Genomic DNA, 19,936 nt, shown 5'->3' on the forward strand with positions numbered 1-19,936 from the left:
GCGGGGCCGCCAGCCCAGCCGGCGCCGCCCGCCATCCGAGCGCGCGGGGGGCGCTCAGCCCGAGCCCCGGGCCCGGGCCCGGCCCGCTGCCATCCCGGGCAGCCGGAGCAGCGCCCGCGCCGGGCCGGGCCGGACGACGAAGCGAGCGCCGCTGTCTCGGGGCCTCTCGGCGGTCCTCGGGCCGCTCGCGACTCTCAGGGCGCTCCGCGTTCCGCGCTCTGCCTCGGTTCGCCCGCCTGTCCGCCCGCTCCGGCGGCGGCGGCAGCAGCAGCCGATCTGTGTCATTAGCAGCAGCTGCAGCCCGAGCCTGGGGAAGGGAGGGGAGGAGGGAGAGGAGGAGGAGGGAGAGGAGGAGGAGGAGGGAGAGGAAAGGGAAGAGGAGAAGAAAGAGGAGGAAGAGGAAAGCCTAGAGGAAGAGAAGGAGGGAAAGGAGGAAGAGAAAGAGGAAAAGGAGGAGGGGAAAAGAAGAAGGGAAAGAAGGAGAAGGGGTAAGAGGAGGAGGAGGAGGAGAAGGAAACAAGGGGAAGGGAGGTGGGGAAATGAGGGGGGAGGGAGGTGAGAAAGGAGAGAAAGCTTTCCTTCTACACTGTGGAAGGAGCATCCAGGAGAGGCTACAGCCCTGGAATCATAGATGTAGAGCTTGGAGGGACCTCAGAGGACAATGCCCTCATTAGACAGTGGAGGAAACTGAGGCATAAAGAGATAAAGTGACTTGCCTTAGGTCAAACAGCTAGAAAGCATCCAGGAATGAATGAGTTCAGGCCCTATGGCTCCAGATCATGTGCTCTTTCTGCTTCTGCAAGAAGGAAAAGACTATTTGGAGTCAGAGGACCCAAGTACAAATGCCTGTCCTGTTACTTTCAGAGTGATCTTGGACAAACGAATTCCCTTCTCTGGGCCTCTCTTTTCTCATCTGTAAAATGGGTGAGGGAACTAATCATAGGATCTTGCTATGAGATTGTCTCATCTGACCATGTTTCCTCTTTGGTCACTAAGCCTGTTTGTTTAGCTTTTCTTTTCAAGAAAAACCAGGAGTAGAGCATTAGCCCAGAAGGTAGAAGGACTGAAAGAAGGTTGAAAATCTCACCCTCTCTTCCCTTCTCACCCTCATCTAGCCATCAGGAAGCCTCCTGCTTTCCCTAGCCAAAAGAGATGAGAATATCAGACTAATACATCAGAGAGGATCCTGGCTCTGGAATCCACTCTCCTTCTTCCTTTCCTCTCCCTTCTCCTCCTCTTCCTTTTCCTCCAACCTCCAGAGGGCTTGGTTTCAAATCCAAATCCAATACTTGACTCCCTGGATGACCTTAGGCAAGTCACCCGAAATCCCTCACTCAGTTTCCCTCCCTATAGGAGAACACTAAATCTATGATTCTGTGGCACATTCAATTCCTTGGTCACACATTCTCAGGTCCGACACCACTGCTTACTGAGAAAATCTACTTCACCTCTGTTACCTTTCAGCTATTCTCAGGAGCTAGGTCCTTCCACCTCAGCTCCCTCCTCTCCTCAGAGAGAATAGAAAAAATGCTTCCCATCCTCTGAATTATAGAAACAGGAGAGTAGGGAGCTATCCAAGGTCATATGCTGGTCCATCCTCTCCTACATCCTGCTGAGAGGAAGCATTTCTGAAATACAGTTGTCAGGAAGTTGAGGCAGCTCTTAGGGTCCTGGTCCCTCCTGCAGAGAGAAAGCCTTTGCCACCAGTTCTTTATTAGCCTCCCTTCCTTTTTTTTTTTTTTTCCTCAAGGGGGAGAGCACCCATCTTGGGTAGATCTCATTCATTATTTGCTTTGAATCAAAATCCTTCTCTTCCTTTGGTATCAATCCTGTACCATCTTTAGTAACACTGGTCAATCAATAGGCATATATAAACTGCCTACTGACTAAAGGAATTGTGCCAGGCACTGGAGCAAAAATGAAACAGTCCCTGCCTTCAAAGTGCTTACAGTTTATCAAAGGTTATAGATCCTTATCTATATACACACATATATAATGTTGTTGTTTGATCGTGTCTGACTTTTTGTGACCCCATTTCAGGTTATCTTGGCAGATACTGCAGTGGTTTACCATTTCCTTCTCCAGCTCATTTTCCAGATGAGGAAACTGAGGCAAACAGGGTTAAGTGACTTAGCCAGGGTCACCTAGCTAGTTAAGTGTCTGAGACCAGATTTGAACTCATAAAGATGAGTCTTCTTGACTTTTGGCCTGGCATTCTATCCACTGTGCCACCTAGCTGCCCCTATACATATAATACACACACATATACACACTGTATCCATGTGGGGATGTATATTGGGGTATGGGCTATTCAGGGAGGACCAGTACCTCTAGTGCGAGAGCTTATCTGGCTTTTTTCAGGGCTGCTTATTCATCTTTGGTGTCTACTTTTCACCCAGTGTCTCAGTTGCTCCAAGAAGTTGTAGCAGCAGGCTCAGCAATGACAACTGTTGTGAGGAAGATTAGATTAGCTAGTGATTAGGAATTAAGTATATAGCAGGAAGGAGCTGGAGCTGGGAATTCCAGGATGGAATGAGGGAGGAGGAAGTGTGTCTGTGCCCTGAGTGAGGACTCCATTAGTGGTGGGCAAAAACTGTTGCCAGCCTGGGAGACCTCAGAGCAAAGAACACCCTGCTTCCTGTTTTTCCCCTGGGATCCTGAGTGGTGGCATCTAGCAAAAAGGACAAGATCTACAATGCCAAGGAAGAGGAGGAGTTTGGGATCTATCTGGTGGACAGAGACTTGAGCAAACACCTTCTCAACTTGGTTTCTGAGACAACCTTAGCTCCTGGCATCCAGAGATCATCAGTGGATTGCAGTGAGAATCCCAAAGCCACAAAAGCCTCTAGCTGTACTCAAGCCTGGCAGGTTCCAGGTCTGAGGCAGAGACTCCATTTACAGCTCCTTGGGTCCTGTTAGTTTAGATCACTTAGATAAGAGTAGAATAAGTCCTTCCATTGCTCTGTGGTTTTATCCTTTAGATTGTAAGTATAGAAATCCCTTTCCCACCTTTTAGTCAAACATAATTAAAGCTGTTAAGTCCCTTTTACCTTGTCAGTCTGTTTCAAGACTCTGGCCTAGTGGAAGCTGAGTGACAGTTAAGATCAACTGCCATTCCTGTGGGAATCCAGTAAACCCTGGTCATTCCACCCTGGTCCAGTCTCTCATAAATCCCAAAGTGTGTTCCCACAAACCACTTAGTTTTTTTTTATAACATCCCTGGTGACTCCATTACCTTACATATATTTCCACACACCCCAGGAAAACTATGTTGGTAGACAGGTTAAAATAGGTTGAGGGTAACTGATAGGCTACTAACTTGTTGGTGAGTTAGGGGGATATCTACCCCAAGAATGTGAAGGCTTTCCTCCTACAGAATGGGTAGATGAAAACAATTTCTTCCAATGGTCCTGAAGGTGGCTAAAGAAGGTGCCATGTACCAAGGGCCATCAAACCCACCCTGTCTGACATGGTCATAGGTGGGATCCTGGGACTGCAAAAGCAGCCTCAGGGAGGATGGAAATACCCACTCAGATTCCCCCGTGTGACCCCTCTCTTACTAACACACTCTATTATTGAAATTATAATGGTCAATAATACTACTAATCCCAGGGAGATACAGAAGAATAGCTGAAGGCTTCCTAGGACCTCTATAGTCTCCAAGGAAAACACCACCCTTACATGTATAATACAGATATTCCCCTAAAAGTCACTTCATAACAACCCAGTAAATAATGAGTTAATGCTAAAGATTTTAAAACTCCAACAAAACTGTACTTAGATATTCCATTTCTATACACAGAAGCTTACATAATGGGAAACTAAGAAACAACAAGCCTCCCTGATTTTTGTATGTCGGGAGGACAATGGATGAAAAATAGAGAAGTTGTTCCATAAAAGGATTTGTACGTCCCAGCCTAGGAAATATGTCAAACATACCTTTGAAAAATACTGAAAGTTACTGGAGAATGAAAAGTTGTTAGTAAGAAAGTTAATGTATGACTTATTAATTACCTCCAAGAAAAGATGTATGTTGAAAATGAATTTCCATGCCAACCATATTGTAATCTTAAGGTGTATAAAATAAACTCAGCCCAAGCCAGAGTAGAGCAATTTTTGTGATGCCTAGCAAAGGGCAAAACTTCAATTGTCTCTCATCTTCCTTCTCAACTTACTGATGCCATCTGATGAGTGCTAAGAGCTTGGTTGGACATCAAAGATGCCAAGGGCATCCACTGCATCCTTGGTCATCTCCAGTATTCCTGACTTTTGCTTTGCCACTGGGCTTCATTGACTCTGGAAAGGAGAGTGAGGCCGATGACTTTGGGAAACTGCCTCACCTCCATTTTACAAGCAATTCAAGACATCACCTGGTGATGTCTTTGGTCTTCTTCCAAAATGAAGGTCAAACAATGAAAACAACATACTTACAGAATAATTACAAAATTAATGAGGCATTTTAGTAAATCACTCAATAGGCATTTATTTATTTATTAGACCCTTACCTTCTGTCTTGGAGTCAATACTGTGTATTGGCTCCAAGGCAGAAGAGTGGTAAGGGTAGGCAATGGGGGTCAAGTGACGTGCCCAGGGTCACATAGCTGGGAAGTGTCTGAGGTCAGATTTGAACCTAGGACCTCCTGTCTCTAGGTCTGGCTCTCAATCCACTGAGCTACCCAGCTGCCCCCAATAGGCATTTATTAAGTGACAAGCAAGAAAAAGAAAGACAGGAGGAAAGAAAATACATGAGGGGTATACTGGAGTCCAAGTCAACGGAGTATGGCTGGTGAGAAGTGAAGAGGAGGGAGAGTATGTAGTGAGGACACACTGTGTACAGATCAGGGCTAGATGGAAAAGGAGGATTTAAAGGAAACCAAGACAGATTTCCTCTGTCCTTGGGGAAACATAATCTAATTGGACAAATCACACACACACACACACACACACACACACACACACACTCCAGAGGAAGTCAGTTTATGAAGCAAGAGTCAAATTAATTTGTGTATAAGGAACATACAATGTATTACAATATGAGGCAGCTGAGAACAATGGAACAGGGGTACAATAAGGATGTTTGAGTTCTAATCCCAACTTTCCCCCAAACTAGCTGGGTGGCTTTAAGCAAAGTTATTTCTCTTTTTTGTTATCAAGCACCTACTATGTGCCAGGTACTGTACTAGGCTTCAAAGACAAAAAAAAAAGTAGTAAAAGTCCCTGCCCATAAAGAGATTACATTTGAGTGAGAGGGAACTGCTTCACATACAAGTAGCTTCAAAATATAAACCCAGGCTATCCAGGTATCCCAGAATCTAAGGGGAGATTCAAACTGTAAACCCAGTCCAATCAAAGTAATTTGGGTGGGGAGGGGGCTTTAACAGGGCAATGATCAACAAAGATCTCCTATAGGAGGTGGGATTGAACCAACCTTTGAAAAAGATGAGGGATTCTAAGAGGCAGAGGGGAGAAAGAAGAATATTCCAAGTACGGGGGATGGTCAATAAGAAACACAGAGATAAGACAAGGAATGCAGTTGTATGAAGGATGGCCAGCCAGCCAGATTGGCTAAAATACAGTTTATATAAAAGGAATAACTTGTGACAAACCTGGTAAGGTAGGCTTGTTGTAGTCAGGTTGTGGAGGGTTTTAAATGCCCATTAGAGGAGTTTGCATTTGATCCTTTAGATAATAGGGAGCTACTGGGGCTTCTTGAGCAGGGGAGTAATATAGCCAGAATTGTGCTTTAGGAATATCAATTTGGCAGCTGCATAGAGGATGGATTGGGGAGGAGAAAGGCTGGAAGCAGAAAGTCTAAGTAGGAGGGTATGACAATAGTCCAGGCAAGAGATGAATTGCAACAATGACTGTGTGATCATAGTGGTGACTAATATGAGGGAAGATGAGGAACAGGAGTTCATTACCTTCTTTGAATCATGGACCCCTTGGATAGCAAGCTGCTGATGCCTATGGATCTTTTCTTAGAAGAATGTTTTTAAATGTATAAAATAAAATACAAAGGATTACAAAAGAAGTAATTTAGGTTGAAATACAGTGATAAAATTTAAATTGTTTAAATGGAACTCATGTTAAGGACCCCTGTAACTGTAGAGTGCCAGGTCTGGAGTCAGGAAAACTCATGTTGTGAGTTCAAATCTAGAATCAGACACTTACTAGCTGTGTGACTCTGGGCAAGTTACTTAACCCTGTTTACTTCAGTTTCTTCATCTATAAAAAGAGCTGGAGAAGGAAATGGCAAATCACTCCTTTTTCTTTGCCAAGAAAACCCCAAATTGAGCTACATTCAAAGTGTACTACGTGCTTGAAATAACTGAACAACAACAACAGGGAAATAATACCAGTCATGGAATGTCATACCAGGGAAAATGAACAGAACTGGTAAATGGAGACTTATTTAAGGAGCAACAAGGAGGCCACACGGAGGAGAGGAAGGTATAAGAAGACCAGGATGGAACAAAGGGACAAAGTTGTGAAATGATTCTGAGGTAATAGGGAGCCACTGGAATTGATTGAAATGGGAATGGTGTGATGAGATCTGTGCTTTAGGAAGACCAAAGAGGTAAGAAGTAGAAGAAACTTATCTACCTTCCTTTGGAAATAAATGGGGCACTGTGTTAAGTATTTACAAATATTAGCTAATTTGTGACTTGCTCAGGGTTAATCAAGTAATAAGTGACTGAGGCCTCATTTTAACTTGGATCTTTCTAACTCCAGATCCAGCAGTGTATTCACCATGCCATTCTTTAGAAATTGGCCTGGATCATTTTAAAAAGTCCTTTTTTGGATAAGCCATGTAGCAAAGTGGATAAATGGGTTGACCTTGAATCAATAAGTCCTGGAATCAAATCCTGCTTTGGACTGTGGATGACCCTGGGCAAATCCCTCAGCCTCTGTGGACCTCAGTTTCCTCATCAGCAAAAAGGCAGTGATACCTGCAGTATGCATCTCACCTTAAAAGCACTCTGCAGTTGTTAATTATTAGTCTAGCATTAAACTTTATGATTCAAAGCTCACTTGAATTCAACAGCTAGTGCTTGCTCCCCAGTTCCAGCCTTTCCTAGGGCCAATCCTAGAACAGCTAGAGTTCTGGGATAAATGGTTACACTTATATCTCAGACAGAAGATCCCTTTTCACACCCAAGTTCCCCCCAAACCTTGATAATTTGAAACAGAATGACCATGAGAACCAAGAGCTCAGATGCCCCAGGGCACTCATTATTTCATGAGAGAGCTGTAAAAGAAGAAAGGATCTTGTCATATAATATAATCTTGTCTTTTATAATATATAAATATGTAATATAAACTTGTCTGTAGAACATAGAGCATTGTCATATATAAATATAATATATTAATATAATCTTGTCTGATATGATCTGTAAATATATATAATATAATCCCACCTTATATGATATATAATATAATCTTATGGTCTTATCTTATATGATATATAAACATAGAATATAATCAGAGAATATATAATATAATTTGACTTCTATAATATATAAATATATAATATAATCTTGCCATACTATATATAACATTGTCATATAACAGATATATTAACATAATCTTGTCTTATATGATCTATAAACATATATAATGTAATCTTGTGTTATGTAACATATAATATGATCTTGTCTTATCTAATATATAGACATGTAATCTTGTCTTATACACTATATAAACATAGAATATGTAATATAACCTTATCTTATGTGAAAAAAACATAATATAATAGATGACTTAATCTTATCTTATATGATAAACATATCCAACATAATCTTGTCTCATACAATAATTTTATCTAACACCTGTAGGAGGTTAGAGATAATGAATAGTGACAAACCTAAGATGAAGTACCCCTTCCCCAACAGTCAAAGTTGGCCTGATTGTCACATCATCTTTATCCATAGTGGCAATAGTAGAGAAAATGTGTATGCCCTGGAAATAATAATAATAATTAGGATGATGATGATAACAATAAATAGTAACTCATTTGAATAGCCCTTGAAGGTTTACAAAGTATATGCATTATTTCACTTGACACTAAAGACCAAGTTAGTGTCCAGTTGAAATTGAACTGGGGTCTGCCAAATCATGCATGGATCCCTATAGGTCACATATTGGCTTTAAAAACCACACATGTTTATATATTTCTTTTTTAAAAATACATCAACACATTAAAATCAGAAAAGAACTCCTTTTTAATTTGGTTCAAGCATGACTTGGGAATGTCGTGAGCCACATGTGGCCTGAGGACTGTCTGACCCCTCTGCTCTAGGCATCCCTGTAAGGCAGGCCTTTACAAATGAGGAAACTGAGGCTTAGAAAAGATAAGTTGGGAGGATCTGGGTTTAAATCTTCACTCATATACTTTCTAGCTGTGTGATCCTGTATAAGTCCCTTAACTCCAGTTCCCTAGCCCTTGTCCTTCTATCTTAGAGATATTACTAAGATAGAAAGTAAGAGTTAAAAAAAATTTTAATGTGATTTAAAACAAAAGAAATCCCTAAACATGAGATACATTTTTGCCTTTCTGAGGAAGAATAGAAGAAAATTTCTAGTAGGCTATTAGATGTATTGGTGTGAGGTTTAATTTAAAAAATTACATCTGTCTTAGGGTATTGAGAGGCTAAAAGCTAGGTTTGAAGGGGGAGGAATCCATTGGTTTTAGCAAGGGCCATGAGAGCATCCTCCCTCTGAGCTAGAAATGGGTCAAGACCATATTATTCACAGTTCCTTCCTGCTAACACCTATCTGACTTTTATTGTGAATAATTATCACACAGTAGAATAATTTTTTCCTTTAAAAAACTCTGTGAATCCTTTTTGCATTTACCTTAAAATATGCCTTTTTTGGTGCTACATAGCTAAACTCCCTCAGTTACTCCTAGCAAATAATATGGAATAGTACAAAGAACATGGGGTTTGCGGTCAGAGAACTAGGGAATCCTGACTCAACCACTTATGAATTGTGTGACTTTAAGGATAAGTGACTTATTCTCTTTGGGACCCAGTTCATTTTTCTGTAAAATGGAGTGATTTGGTTAAATGATCTTTAAGGTCCTTTCCAGCTTTAAATCCTTAGATTTATCACCCTATACTAGGATTGCAATACTAAAATTGAATAGGAAGGTTTTGGAAAATGTCTATGGTGCGGCAAAGTGATTTGAGATCCCATCTTTCCTTCCTTCTTGTCTTGCCTTTAATCACTGTAGTAATTAAAAACAACAACAAAAAGAAAAATCTCTTACCTTCTGACTTAGTATGAATAATGTTATCATATGTAATTAATGTAATAATGTGTTACAAGGATTTTACATAGTAACTGCACATTGAATTTGAATTATTATCTTTAGGTTTTATTTCTGTAAGAGTATAGTTTAAAGTGTGTTATTTTTGTAATTGGAAATGTTTGTAACTCTAATATCCATATGTAATATATGACTTGCATTTTGCAAGATGTTTTACTTTCTTTCTTTATTCCTCTCTTAAACTCTCCCTGTTTTAATTTTAGAATAAGTTTAGTTAGGTTAATTGATTCATTGGGGAGACAGGTCTCCCAATGAATCACAGGGGGGAATGTTGTGATAAGAATTTATTTAGCTTTATTAAGAACAGGTTTAAGGTCAGAGAAAGGGTTTGTCCACTTTTACATTGTCCCCTTTAAGAGGGAAAACATACAGAATTTATAACCTGCTAAATAGTTTCTTCTCTCTGGGACTTTGGACAATTCCTTCTTGGTTCTTTGCTTGCCTGTCTGAGTAAGGTAGTAAGGTAGAATATAGCTAAACTACTCCCTCACCATAGAGAGAGAGAGCCAGGCCTAGAGATGGGATGTCCTGGGTTCAAATCTGGCCTTGGACACTTTTTAGCTGTGTGACCCTGGACAAGTTACCTAATACCCATTGCTTAGCCCTTACTACTCTTCTGCCTTGAAACCCCTACTTAGTATCAATTATAAGACAGAAGGTAAGGGTTTAAATATATGTATATATATTTATTAAATTTTATAAATTATATTTTAATGTAATATATAACAAAGTATATATTACATATACTTTACATATTATACATATATTTACATATGTATATTACATATACACATAATACACTAAATATAAAAATTAAATTTATAAATGTATAAAATAAATGTAAGCATAACAAATATGAATATTTATAAATTTATTTATATATACATATGCATACATACATTATATATAAAACTAGTTCATAGTTTCCAGGTTAAGTATCTCAGCTTCACATTTTCTTTTGTTGATCTCATATGATCTCAGATTTCTATATCTCTATTGGAGATATCATTTCCATTGAGCATGCCACTATTCTTTCTAATCAGGCAGGTTTATAACCTTAGAGTCATCATCAAATCCTTGACTTCCCTCACCCCTCATAGCCATCTCTTGCTAAGTGGCATTAATTTTACTTTTATGATATCTTTTTTGAACACCCTCACTCAGACTCTCATCACCTCTCACTTGAGCTATCCTAATTGGGATCCCTCTTTTGCTTAAAAAGCCATTATGGTTCCCAGACACCTCTAGGATCCACTTTGGCATTTCAGTCCTTTCACATCTGCTTCCAGTCTGTCTCTCCAGTCTTATAATTCATTACTCCCTGTTGCCCTCTCTAAGGTCCAGCCAAACTGGCCTATTTGTTGTTCTTCATGAAATGTGCTGTTTCCTTGTCTTTGCACAGTAGGTGCATTATGCCTGGAATGCACTCCCTCCTAGTCTCCATATTGTAGAATCTCCAACTTCCTTCAAAGCTAAGCTGAAATGCCACCTCCTACAAGAGGACTTTCCTGATTCTCCCAACTACTAATTATTCCTCCTCTCCCAAAGGAGGAATTTATTTATTGTATATGTTCTTTATTTAGTTATATGTTCTTTACCTTGTTAGAGTATAATCCCTTTGAGGGCAAGAACTGTTTCTTGCTTTTCCTCTGCATGCCAGGCACTTGGCACACAATAGATGATTATTGGGTGATTGCTCATTTTCTGATTTGAGTTTTTGCTATTTTAGGATTGGTTGAAGGAAAAAGGAAAGAGAAGATTGGAGGTGGGCATGATAGATATTAGTGGATAGAGCACTGGGGCTAGCTGAGAAGACCCGAGTTTAAATTTGACCTCAGCCACTTATTAGCTCTATGACCTCAAACAAGTTACTTAATCTGTTTGCCTCAATTTTCTCAGTGTGAAATGAGGATAATAATAGCATCTACCTCCCAGGGTTGTTGTGAGGTTAAACTAATATTATACTATGATATAGTACTTAGATAATATATTTATTATATATAATATATAAGAGATAATATGATAAAGTACTTAGCAATTACCTGGTACTTTGTAGGTGCTTTATCAATGTATTATTATTGTTGTTGTTGTTATAGTTGTCTTTAAGGGTTGTCATAGAGAATAGACACTGGGCTGGCTCTGTTGGCCATCAGAGGGTGACTTGTAAGGAGGCTAGTTAACGTTTTAACAATGTGAGTGGTCCCCAGGTAGAAGGGAGTAAGTAGTAGTGGGTTCCGAATCTGTGGAGATCTTTGATAATAATAGCAGCTGATGAGACTTAATGGATAGAGAGCCAAGCCTGGAAACAGGAAGTCCTGGGTTAAAATCTGGCCTCTGTGGCTTCCTAGCTGTGTGACCCTGGGCAAGTCATTTAACTCCCATTGCCTAGCTCTTACTGCTCTTCTGTCTTGGAATTCGTCTTGACTTTATTTCCATTTATTTGATTTATTTTTGTTTTTAAGTTTTATTTAATTAATTTATTTAGAATATTTTCCCATCGTTACATGATTCATGTTCTTTTCCTCCACTCCTCCCCCCCCCCCCCCATCCTCCCTGTAGCCAACTAGTAATTCCACTGGGTTTTACATATGTCATCGATTATCGTCTTGACTTTAAGACAGAAGGTAAGTTGTTTTTTTAATGGCAGCTGACACTTCTCTGATGTCTTTTAGCTTTTCAAGGCCTTCTATCTAATTTAAAAATGTTTTATTATTTTATAAATAAAATGAAATAGATTGTTAAAATACAATTTTCTTTTATCTTCACAATAAACCTGTGAGGCAAATTCGGCAGGTATTGGGGGAGGGACTAGACCTGCGATCTCTCATCGATACGGGGCTCCCAACCAAAGGCACAAAGTTTGAACATTTTTCTGGGAGGCAAACTGAGAAATCCAGCCCCTAATCTAGGCGGCAGCTAGGAGAGGGCACCGAGAACGTTCTTGGATTCGCTGCGGCTGATGAGGACCATGGAGAGGGCTACAGGCTCCGCAATGCCTCGACTGATGGCTCCAGAGCGCCCTCTGCCGCTCAGTGGAGAAAAGTCCAAGAGGATGCTTTAAAGAAGAGCTACCAGGAGAGAGATGATGGCATTGAAGGAAAGCTGCAGTTTAAGGTCTACAAAACGCTTTCCACACAGGCAGCCCTGAGAGGGAGGTCCTACAGGTACTGATGTTAGGAAACCGGGCCTCAGAGATCTTGGGTGGCTTCTCTATGGTAACAAAGCTAGGAAACACTAGAAGGCAGGCAGGATTTGAACTCAGGCTTCCAGTTTACAAATTGAGAGCTGGAAGGGACCTCCCAGAAATCTTAGTTATACCCCTTTTACTTTTATAGGTTAAGGTGACAAAGACCCAGAGAGATCAGGTCTAGCATCCCCTGTTCTTGCTCCTATAGCCTACTTTTTCTAATAGAAGGAGGACAGGAATTTTCAGTTTTTTTGTCTTTGTGTCCCCCCATTGTGCCCAGCACAGTGTGTGATGTGTATATAGCAGTCACCAGTTGTAAAAGCTGCACTAGTCATTTCAACAAATCTCAGGAAGAGATTCAGAGTCTATCTACCTCAGGCAATGTAAGTGCCAAGAGGAGAAATTTCTCCCTGCCCTGGCCTCAGGAGTTTAGATTTTGGTTGGGAAAGGAAGCCCATTCAGAGCTTCGAGGTGAGGAAAAAAAGGATAATTAAGAACACAGGAGAGGTCAAACAGCAGACTGACTGAGGAGGGAGGCAATCTCGTCTAATTGGGGAAGTTATCCCAGAAGGCTTCCTGGAAGTGGAAGCACCAAAGCTTGGAAGTCGTTGAATAGAGATGGAGGGAGATGGAGTAAGAAGAGAAAGGGGTTAGAGTGAATGGACAGAGGCATTCCTTTACATGTGTGGGATTAGAAGATCCAAAGATCATAGATTTAGAGGTGGGAAGGGATCTCGGAAGCTAAGAAGCCCAACTTTCTCACTGGATTAGGAGGTAACTAACTATAGTCCTCCTACCACAGTGAGTGGAGAGTTGGAGTCAGGAAGATCTGAATTCAAATCCAGCTTCAGATACCTACTAGATGACCCTGGACAAGTCATTTGATCTCAGTCTGCCTCGGATTCCTTACCTGTAAAGTGGAGATAATTAATGAATAAGCACTTAACCTTTCAAGGTCGTTGTGAGGATCAAATGAGATATTTGTAAAACACATAGAAAGTACTTCTACTTTTTCCCCTTCTTCATTTTATTTTATTTTTCCCTCCCTCATTTTAAAGATGGGGAAATTGTGGCATACCCATGGTCCCACAGGTAAGTGGTGGTAGGGACAGGATTGGAACCCAAGTCTTTTGCATCTAAATCCAGCATCCTTTCATTTTTTAAAAACTCATGTTACACATTTTATTATACTCAAAGCAGAGTAGCAGGAACAGGATTTCTGAACTTCTGAATAATGATCGACACCCAGCATCCTCCCTGCTGCTGACTTCCAAATGACTGCCAGACCACAGACATGGGCTAGAGGCTTTTTGAGAGAAGAATGTTGCTACAAAAGGCAAAAAAAGCTGAATGAGGACACTTAGCTTTGGAAGTAGGAGAACTCCAAAAAGAGTAGGGGAGGGACATCTAGGTGGATAGAGCCAGTGGTGGAGGCGGGAAGTCCTGGGTTCAAATCTGACTTCAGACACTTCCTAGCTGTGTGACCCTAGGCAAGTTACTTAATCCTAACCATTACTGCTCTTCTGTCTTGGTACCAATCCTTAGTATTGATTCTAAGATGGAAGGTGAGGGTCTAAAAAGAGGGCAGATGAGTAGGGAGGAGGAGTGGGATGCCTGGAATACTGTCAGAGTTCTGGATCATTAGCTTCCCCATCTTCTTCCCCCCCACCCCCATCTGAAATCACCAAGTCAGTAAGGGAATAACTGCATGATGCCGCTCTCTGCCACCCAACCCAATCTTGTTCAGCACCAGCCTAGACCCCCAGACTGAAGATGGCAGGTTTCAACGTCTCAACTGCTGCTCAACCTGGAGGTTCAAATTTGTCTGAACTGAATATGTGATGCCAGCAGCAGAAAGGGCTTTTGGGAAGCTGCCAATGGGGCAGAACTGGGACAGAGAAGAACATGAGTTCCTCTTCACAAATAAAAAGAAGGGCTCTTCTGGGTTGCTTCAGCTTAATTCCGTCCTCTCTTACATTTTGCTCAGACCCAGGTTGGGGTTCAAGAAAGAAGGGTGTATCCTTTTCATGCCACTCCTTCATTTTGCAGGGGTCGAATCAGACAAGACTCCATGTTCCTGAAGACTCCTTGAGGCTTATTCAATGGATGAAAGTGATGACGCCAGACTCACTTCTTAGTAAAACTCAACTGTTATTGGCTAATGCTCCCCAAATGGGAAAGCCTGAATAAGATTCAAACACTGAGAATTCTGACGGGGTTTCTGTCTCCTAGCCATCACCACCAATGGGGGTGGTGGGGAGAAGGGGGAGAGAAAGGGATTGGATTTCCAAAGGAAATACTCTGGGAGCGGGAAGATCAAAGGTCTCAAGCAGACTTGGCATGGGTGAGTGCCCACCTAACAAATTTGGTTATCTATGTTGTTGAGAAGGAAGCATCATGGATAGAGTGCTGGAGACAGGAAAGACTGGCTTCCAAACCCAGCAGTAAAGAGAATACAAAATTATTTGCCCTTAGAATAAGGAGGTCCCAGAATGCTCTTCATACACTAGGGCAGTGATGGCGAACATATGGCACGGGTGCCAAAGACGGCATGCAGAGCACTCTCTGTGGGCATGCGGCTACCCTCCCTCCCGTAGAGTTCATTACTAAAAAGGTAGAGGGACTCAGGTGGAGCTGCTACCTTCCCCCTCTCCCACTGTTTCTGGTGACATTAAAAACATTTTTTTTTTACCATTTTGTTTTTTAGAAAAATTTTTCATGGTTACATGATTCACTCTTTTTCTTCCCCCTTTACCTCCCCTTCACCCCACTCCCTTCACTACCCATCCATAGTTGACACGCATTTCCACTGGTTTTAACATGTGTCATCAATCAAGACTTATTTCCATATTATTGATAATTGCATTTCTGTTGACATTTTTTTACAACATCCTCCCCTCTGCCCAGCAGCCCAATGGGAGCACTTTCTCCCTCCCCTGTGTGGGGTAAAGGAGGGAGCACTGCACTTGGTCTCTAAAAGGTTCACCATCACTGCACTAGGGAGCAAACTTGAGTTAAGAAACGTCCATACTTCATACACATCCTCCTACTCTGGGAAATTCTGGTTGGCTGCTTCTTGGGGAACTAAAACAATTCACGTGTTTCTTTTAGCTTTCTTGGTTCAGATCAGCTCTTCTCATGTAGCTCAGATGATAAAAGAAAACAAAAGAGACAGTAAAAGAAACCATTTTAAAGGATCCTCATTTTTTGAGTTCATAGTGCCTGGAGGGCTAATTCAAGTTGATCATTACCTGAGACTAGAGGGAGAAAATGTTTGCTTTGGGCTGCCAGACAAAGGGCTGGGCATGCAAAAAAAAATCCTGGGATGCTGGGAACAAGCAGCAACCCAGGTCCAATTCTGCACGCGTGCCACATCTTCACCAACTCTGATCTGGGTTGTTTCAGTTGTTTTCCTTTTCCCTGGGGCAGCTCAGCTATGGGGTAAGGTGGATAGAGTGCCCCACTTCTGCCTTCTCTTGACAGGTATTTTATCTTGGTGAAGATGACTCTTCCAAAAAGTTGGGCTACCCTTACCGCCACCACTCCTAGTTATTACCTGGAAGGAAATGGTCTCTCTCTAGGCAATAATTGATGGGAGAGTTGGAAATCCTATGGATTAAGGTATGTTGTGAGGAAGATTAGTTAGTATTAGTGTTGGACCTAGCAGGAAGGGCTGGAGGATTCCAAGATGGAATGAAGGAGCAGGAAGTGGGCTTGTGCTCTGAGAGAGACTCCATTAGTGGTTGGACATAACTGTTGCTAACCCTGGGAGATCTCAGAGTTAGGGAAAACCTGCATCCAGATTCCCTGGGATCCTGAGAGGTGGAGGCTTTCAGCAAGTGGGCAAGACCTGCAGAGCTGCACCAAGTGGGGAAGTGGTTTGGGATCTAGTGAACAGCATTTTAAACTCACTCTCCCTACCTGGGTACCTTGGATCACCTGGCAGAGTTGGCTCTTGGCATCCTGTGACCATCCTTGGATTACCATGAGACCCCAAAGCCACCCTCAGGCCCTTTAGCTGTGCTGACCAAACCTGGCTGGAACCAGGTTTGAAGGAGCCTTCCCTGTGAATCCAGTACTGCTCCTTTGGGTCCTGCCTGGCTTAGGTCAATAGGATAGAGTAGTTAAGTCCTTTCCTGCCCCCTGTGTTTTGCCCTTAGGTTTCAAGTGTAGAAATCCCCTAACCCATCCTTTATTTAGTTTCCCTCAAATAAACTGAATAAACTTTACCTTTGCCTGCTGGTTCCATAGACCCTGGCCTAGAGTTAACTGGGGGACCGTTGGGTAAACTGCCATTCCTGTGTCAGTTAAAACAGTGAACCCTGGTCTCCCTATCTTGGTTGGTCCTGTCTCTCCTTCAACCCAGTGTGGACCCACAAACCATTTAGGTTATATTTTAATAATAATTAACATCCCTTTTGCCTCACCTTTACAGGTAGTACTTGAAGTTCAAATCCAGCCTCAGACACATCCTAGCTGCGTGACCCTGGGCAAGTCACTTCACCCTGTTTGACTCAGTTTTCTCATCTGTCAAATGAGCTGGAGAAGGAAATGGCCAACCACTCTAGTATCTTTGTCAGGAAAATTCCAAATGGGGTCACAAAGAGTTGGACAGGACTGAGCAACAACAGTAATTTTTCTGGGTTCAGAAAAGGGTTGTATATGATTATAGCACAACTCCCACCGCCATCATACTTAAATTTCCTTTATTGAACTATTAACACTTTCACAGAGGCCATTCGAATGCTGCCTTATTCCACAGGACTTCTAAGTATCCCGCTAGCTATTGCCTAGAGAGAGACCATTTCCCTCCAGGTAATAGCTGGGGCAGGGGGTGCTGGTAAGGGGGTTATTCTTTGGGTTTTGTGGGGGTTTTTAACACAGCTTTTTGGAAAACCGTCAGATTCATCAAGGTAGCACATCCCTGTCAAGAGAAGGTAGAGGATTTTTTCTTTTGTTAGCCTGTAATTTCCTTCTCTCGTAGAATCAATATTATAGGTTGGTTCTGAGGCAGAAGGGCTGTAAAGGCTCAGGCAATGGGGGTTAAAGAAGTGTCTGACGTCCGATTTGAACCCAGGACCTCCTGTCTCCAGACCAGGTTCTCCATCCAGAGCCCCCTCACTGCCCCCACTAGAGGTTCTTTTCATACCTCACTATCTTTTTGCTAAAAACAGTAAGACAAACTCAAAGCCATCCAGGGAACGGGGGAAGACCCTGGGACTGGCCAGAAGACCCAGGTCTGAGTTCTTATTCTTCCACAGACTACCTATGCGTGGGAGACCTCCGGCAAGTTACTCGCCTCCCGAGGAGGGATTAGACTACACGACAGGCACACGATGGCCATCCATCCGGACGATGGCGAGCCCGAGTGTGGGGTTCCAGGACCATTGGAAGGGGGCGGGGGCAGGAGGGGTGCAGGGGGGGCTGCCGAAGGTCCGTGGCCTGGCTAGAAAACGTAGTCCTGGCAGCTTCCGGTGGGTGCTTCCCTGTCAATATTTCCTCTTGCCTCGATCTCGTGGCCATAGAAAAGAGCCTGAGACAACGCCTGGCGTTAAAGAGATTTTACTGGCAACGAGCCGCTTCCCTTGGGATGGGGCTTCTCTCTTGAAAATGGGAATTGAAGAAAAACACCCAACTTGTCTTTTGGACCCTAAATACGACCCAAAGGCTCGCTAGCCATGAACTGGGGGGATCTCCTCCTTTCCGACCCTCTGAGGGTGCCATTCTGACTCAAGGGCATTGGGGGGGCTGAGGATGGAAAAAGGAGAGACCACGGAGCCTGTGATACTGGAAATTTGGGGACCCTCAAACTGATTTTGAGGTCCCTGGTCTAAACGTCCCCCGGACATTTGGATCTCATTTCAAACTACATTTCCCACGATTCAACGGGCTTCCTCCTTACGTGGTGACGTAAGCCAACGTAGAGAAGCGTAAATAGAGAGAACTTGATTGGGAGGCAGCCAAGGGGAAGGTGTGGCGGGCCATTCGAGTTAGATCTTAGCAGGCAGGCACGTGGTTTTCTTAATTATCCATGTGGATTACAATAAACCCTTAATACTTGTAAATATAGCCATCTATATTAATTTTATTTGTAACAAGCCTTTCCCCAAAGGACAGAGCGCTGGGTCCGGGGTGAGGAAGACCCCGAGTTCACATCTGACCACGGGCACTCACCAGGTGCACATCCCTGAGCAACTCGCTTCTATTTGCCTCAGTTTACACAGCTGCAGCATGGGAATAATAGCGGGGTCGCCCTGGCCGGGGTGTGATGAATATAAGGAGGATATCTCTGTGAAGTGCCTAGCACAGGGCTGGCAGAGAGTAGGTGCTAAATCAAGGTTAGCTTTCATGATTAAATGTTTTTAATTTTTTTTAATTAAAAAAAAAAAGAAGAAAAAGCTCCGGGCCCAGGTCCTGACCCGGGTCAGGTGTTCTCTGGAGAAAGAAGGGCTGAGCTAAGCCTTGGGGTTCCCCCTATTCGGGGGCCTGGAGGAGAGAGACATTTGCCCGAGAAGTGGGGAGGGAATCTGGACTGGGCGTCCCGGGAACAAAAACTCCAAAAGGGCGTCTTGCGGCCAACCACGTTGCTGTGGAGCGGTCAAGGACAAGGACGGAAGGGGGAGACAAAAGCCCGCTGGACTGGGCCTTGGAGAATGAAGGGGAAGGCGGGAGACTCAAAGAGGAGCTGAGTGAGAGGAGAGGGACTGCTGGGTGGCTCAGGGGACGGAGAAGCCCGGTCCTGAGTTCAAAAGCGGCTGAGTCGCGTCAGCCCCATTGCCCATCCCTTGCCGCTCTTCTGCCTTGGAGCTGATACATAGTATCGATTCCAAGACAGGAAATAAGGACTTAAGAGAAAATGAGAAACCTGCACGTGTATTTTGCATTTACTTAATTGCCCACATGTTCATTTCTCCTAGTAGAATGGAAACTCCTTGAAGGCAGGTTTTTTGGCGGCAGGCAGGCAGTGCTCGGACAGGGCCAGGAACCCACAGGTCAGAGATGTGGATGGAGCCAGGTCTGGGGAGGCCCGCAGGGCACGGCCTGGGGCACAGACTGGGCAGTGGGGAAAGGCCAGGTCAGGATCCTGTTTCTTATAGTTGCCCTAATTTAGAATAATTGGTTTCTGTTGCCTTATTAAAAGTTCTCTCTGGGAGGAAACTCCTTTCCAAAGCTGAATTCCTCTGGCCACAATACCCGAACTTGGGCAGCACCACAAGGGTCAACTTCCTCGGGCGCAGGCCTGCCCTTTGGCAGGGGGAAAGTCTGAGAGGTTTCAGGACGTTGGAATAAAGCACTTTATTTTCGGACCTAGAGAAACTCTGTAAGCCTGATGGTTGAATCCCAGGAAACAAAACCAAACAAAAGAGGCCCGAAACCCACAAGTTCCCAGGGGCAGCTGGGTGACCCTGGTCAGGTCA

At 43.1% G+C, this 19,936-nt stretch overlaps 1 protein-coding gene across 1 annotated transcript in view; it reads right to left on the reverse strand.

Moving 5' to 3' along the window:
- Nucleotides 1-19,936, reverse strand: part of RAB11FIP4 (RAB11 family interacting protein 4) — a 194,114-nt gene that overhangs the window by 170,440 nt on the left and 3,738 nt on the right. Inside the window, exon 2 of the mRNA XM_044675580.1 lies at nt 8-307. Coding sequence (XP_044531515.1) covers nt 8-307 — 300 coding nt within the window. The remainder of the gene's footprint in view (nt 1-7; nt 308-19,936) is intronic.

The sequence above is a fragment of the Gracilinanus agilis genome, chromosome 4 (assembly GCF_016433145.1).
Source record: "Gracilinanus agilis isolate LMUSP501 chromosome 4, AgileGrace, whole genome shotgun sequence".
Taxonomy (NCBI): domain Eukaryota; kingdom Metazoa; phylum Chordata; class Mammalia; order Didelphimorphia; family Didelphidae; genus Gracilinanus; species Gracilinanus agilis.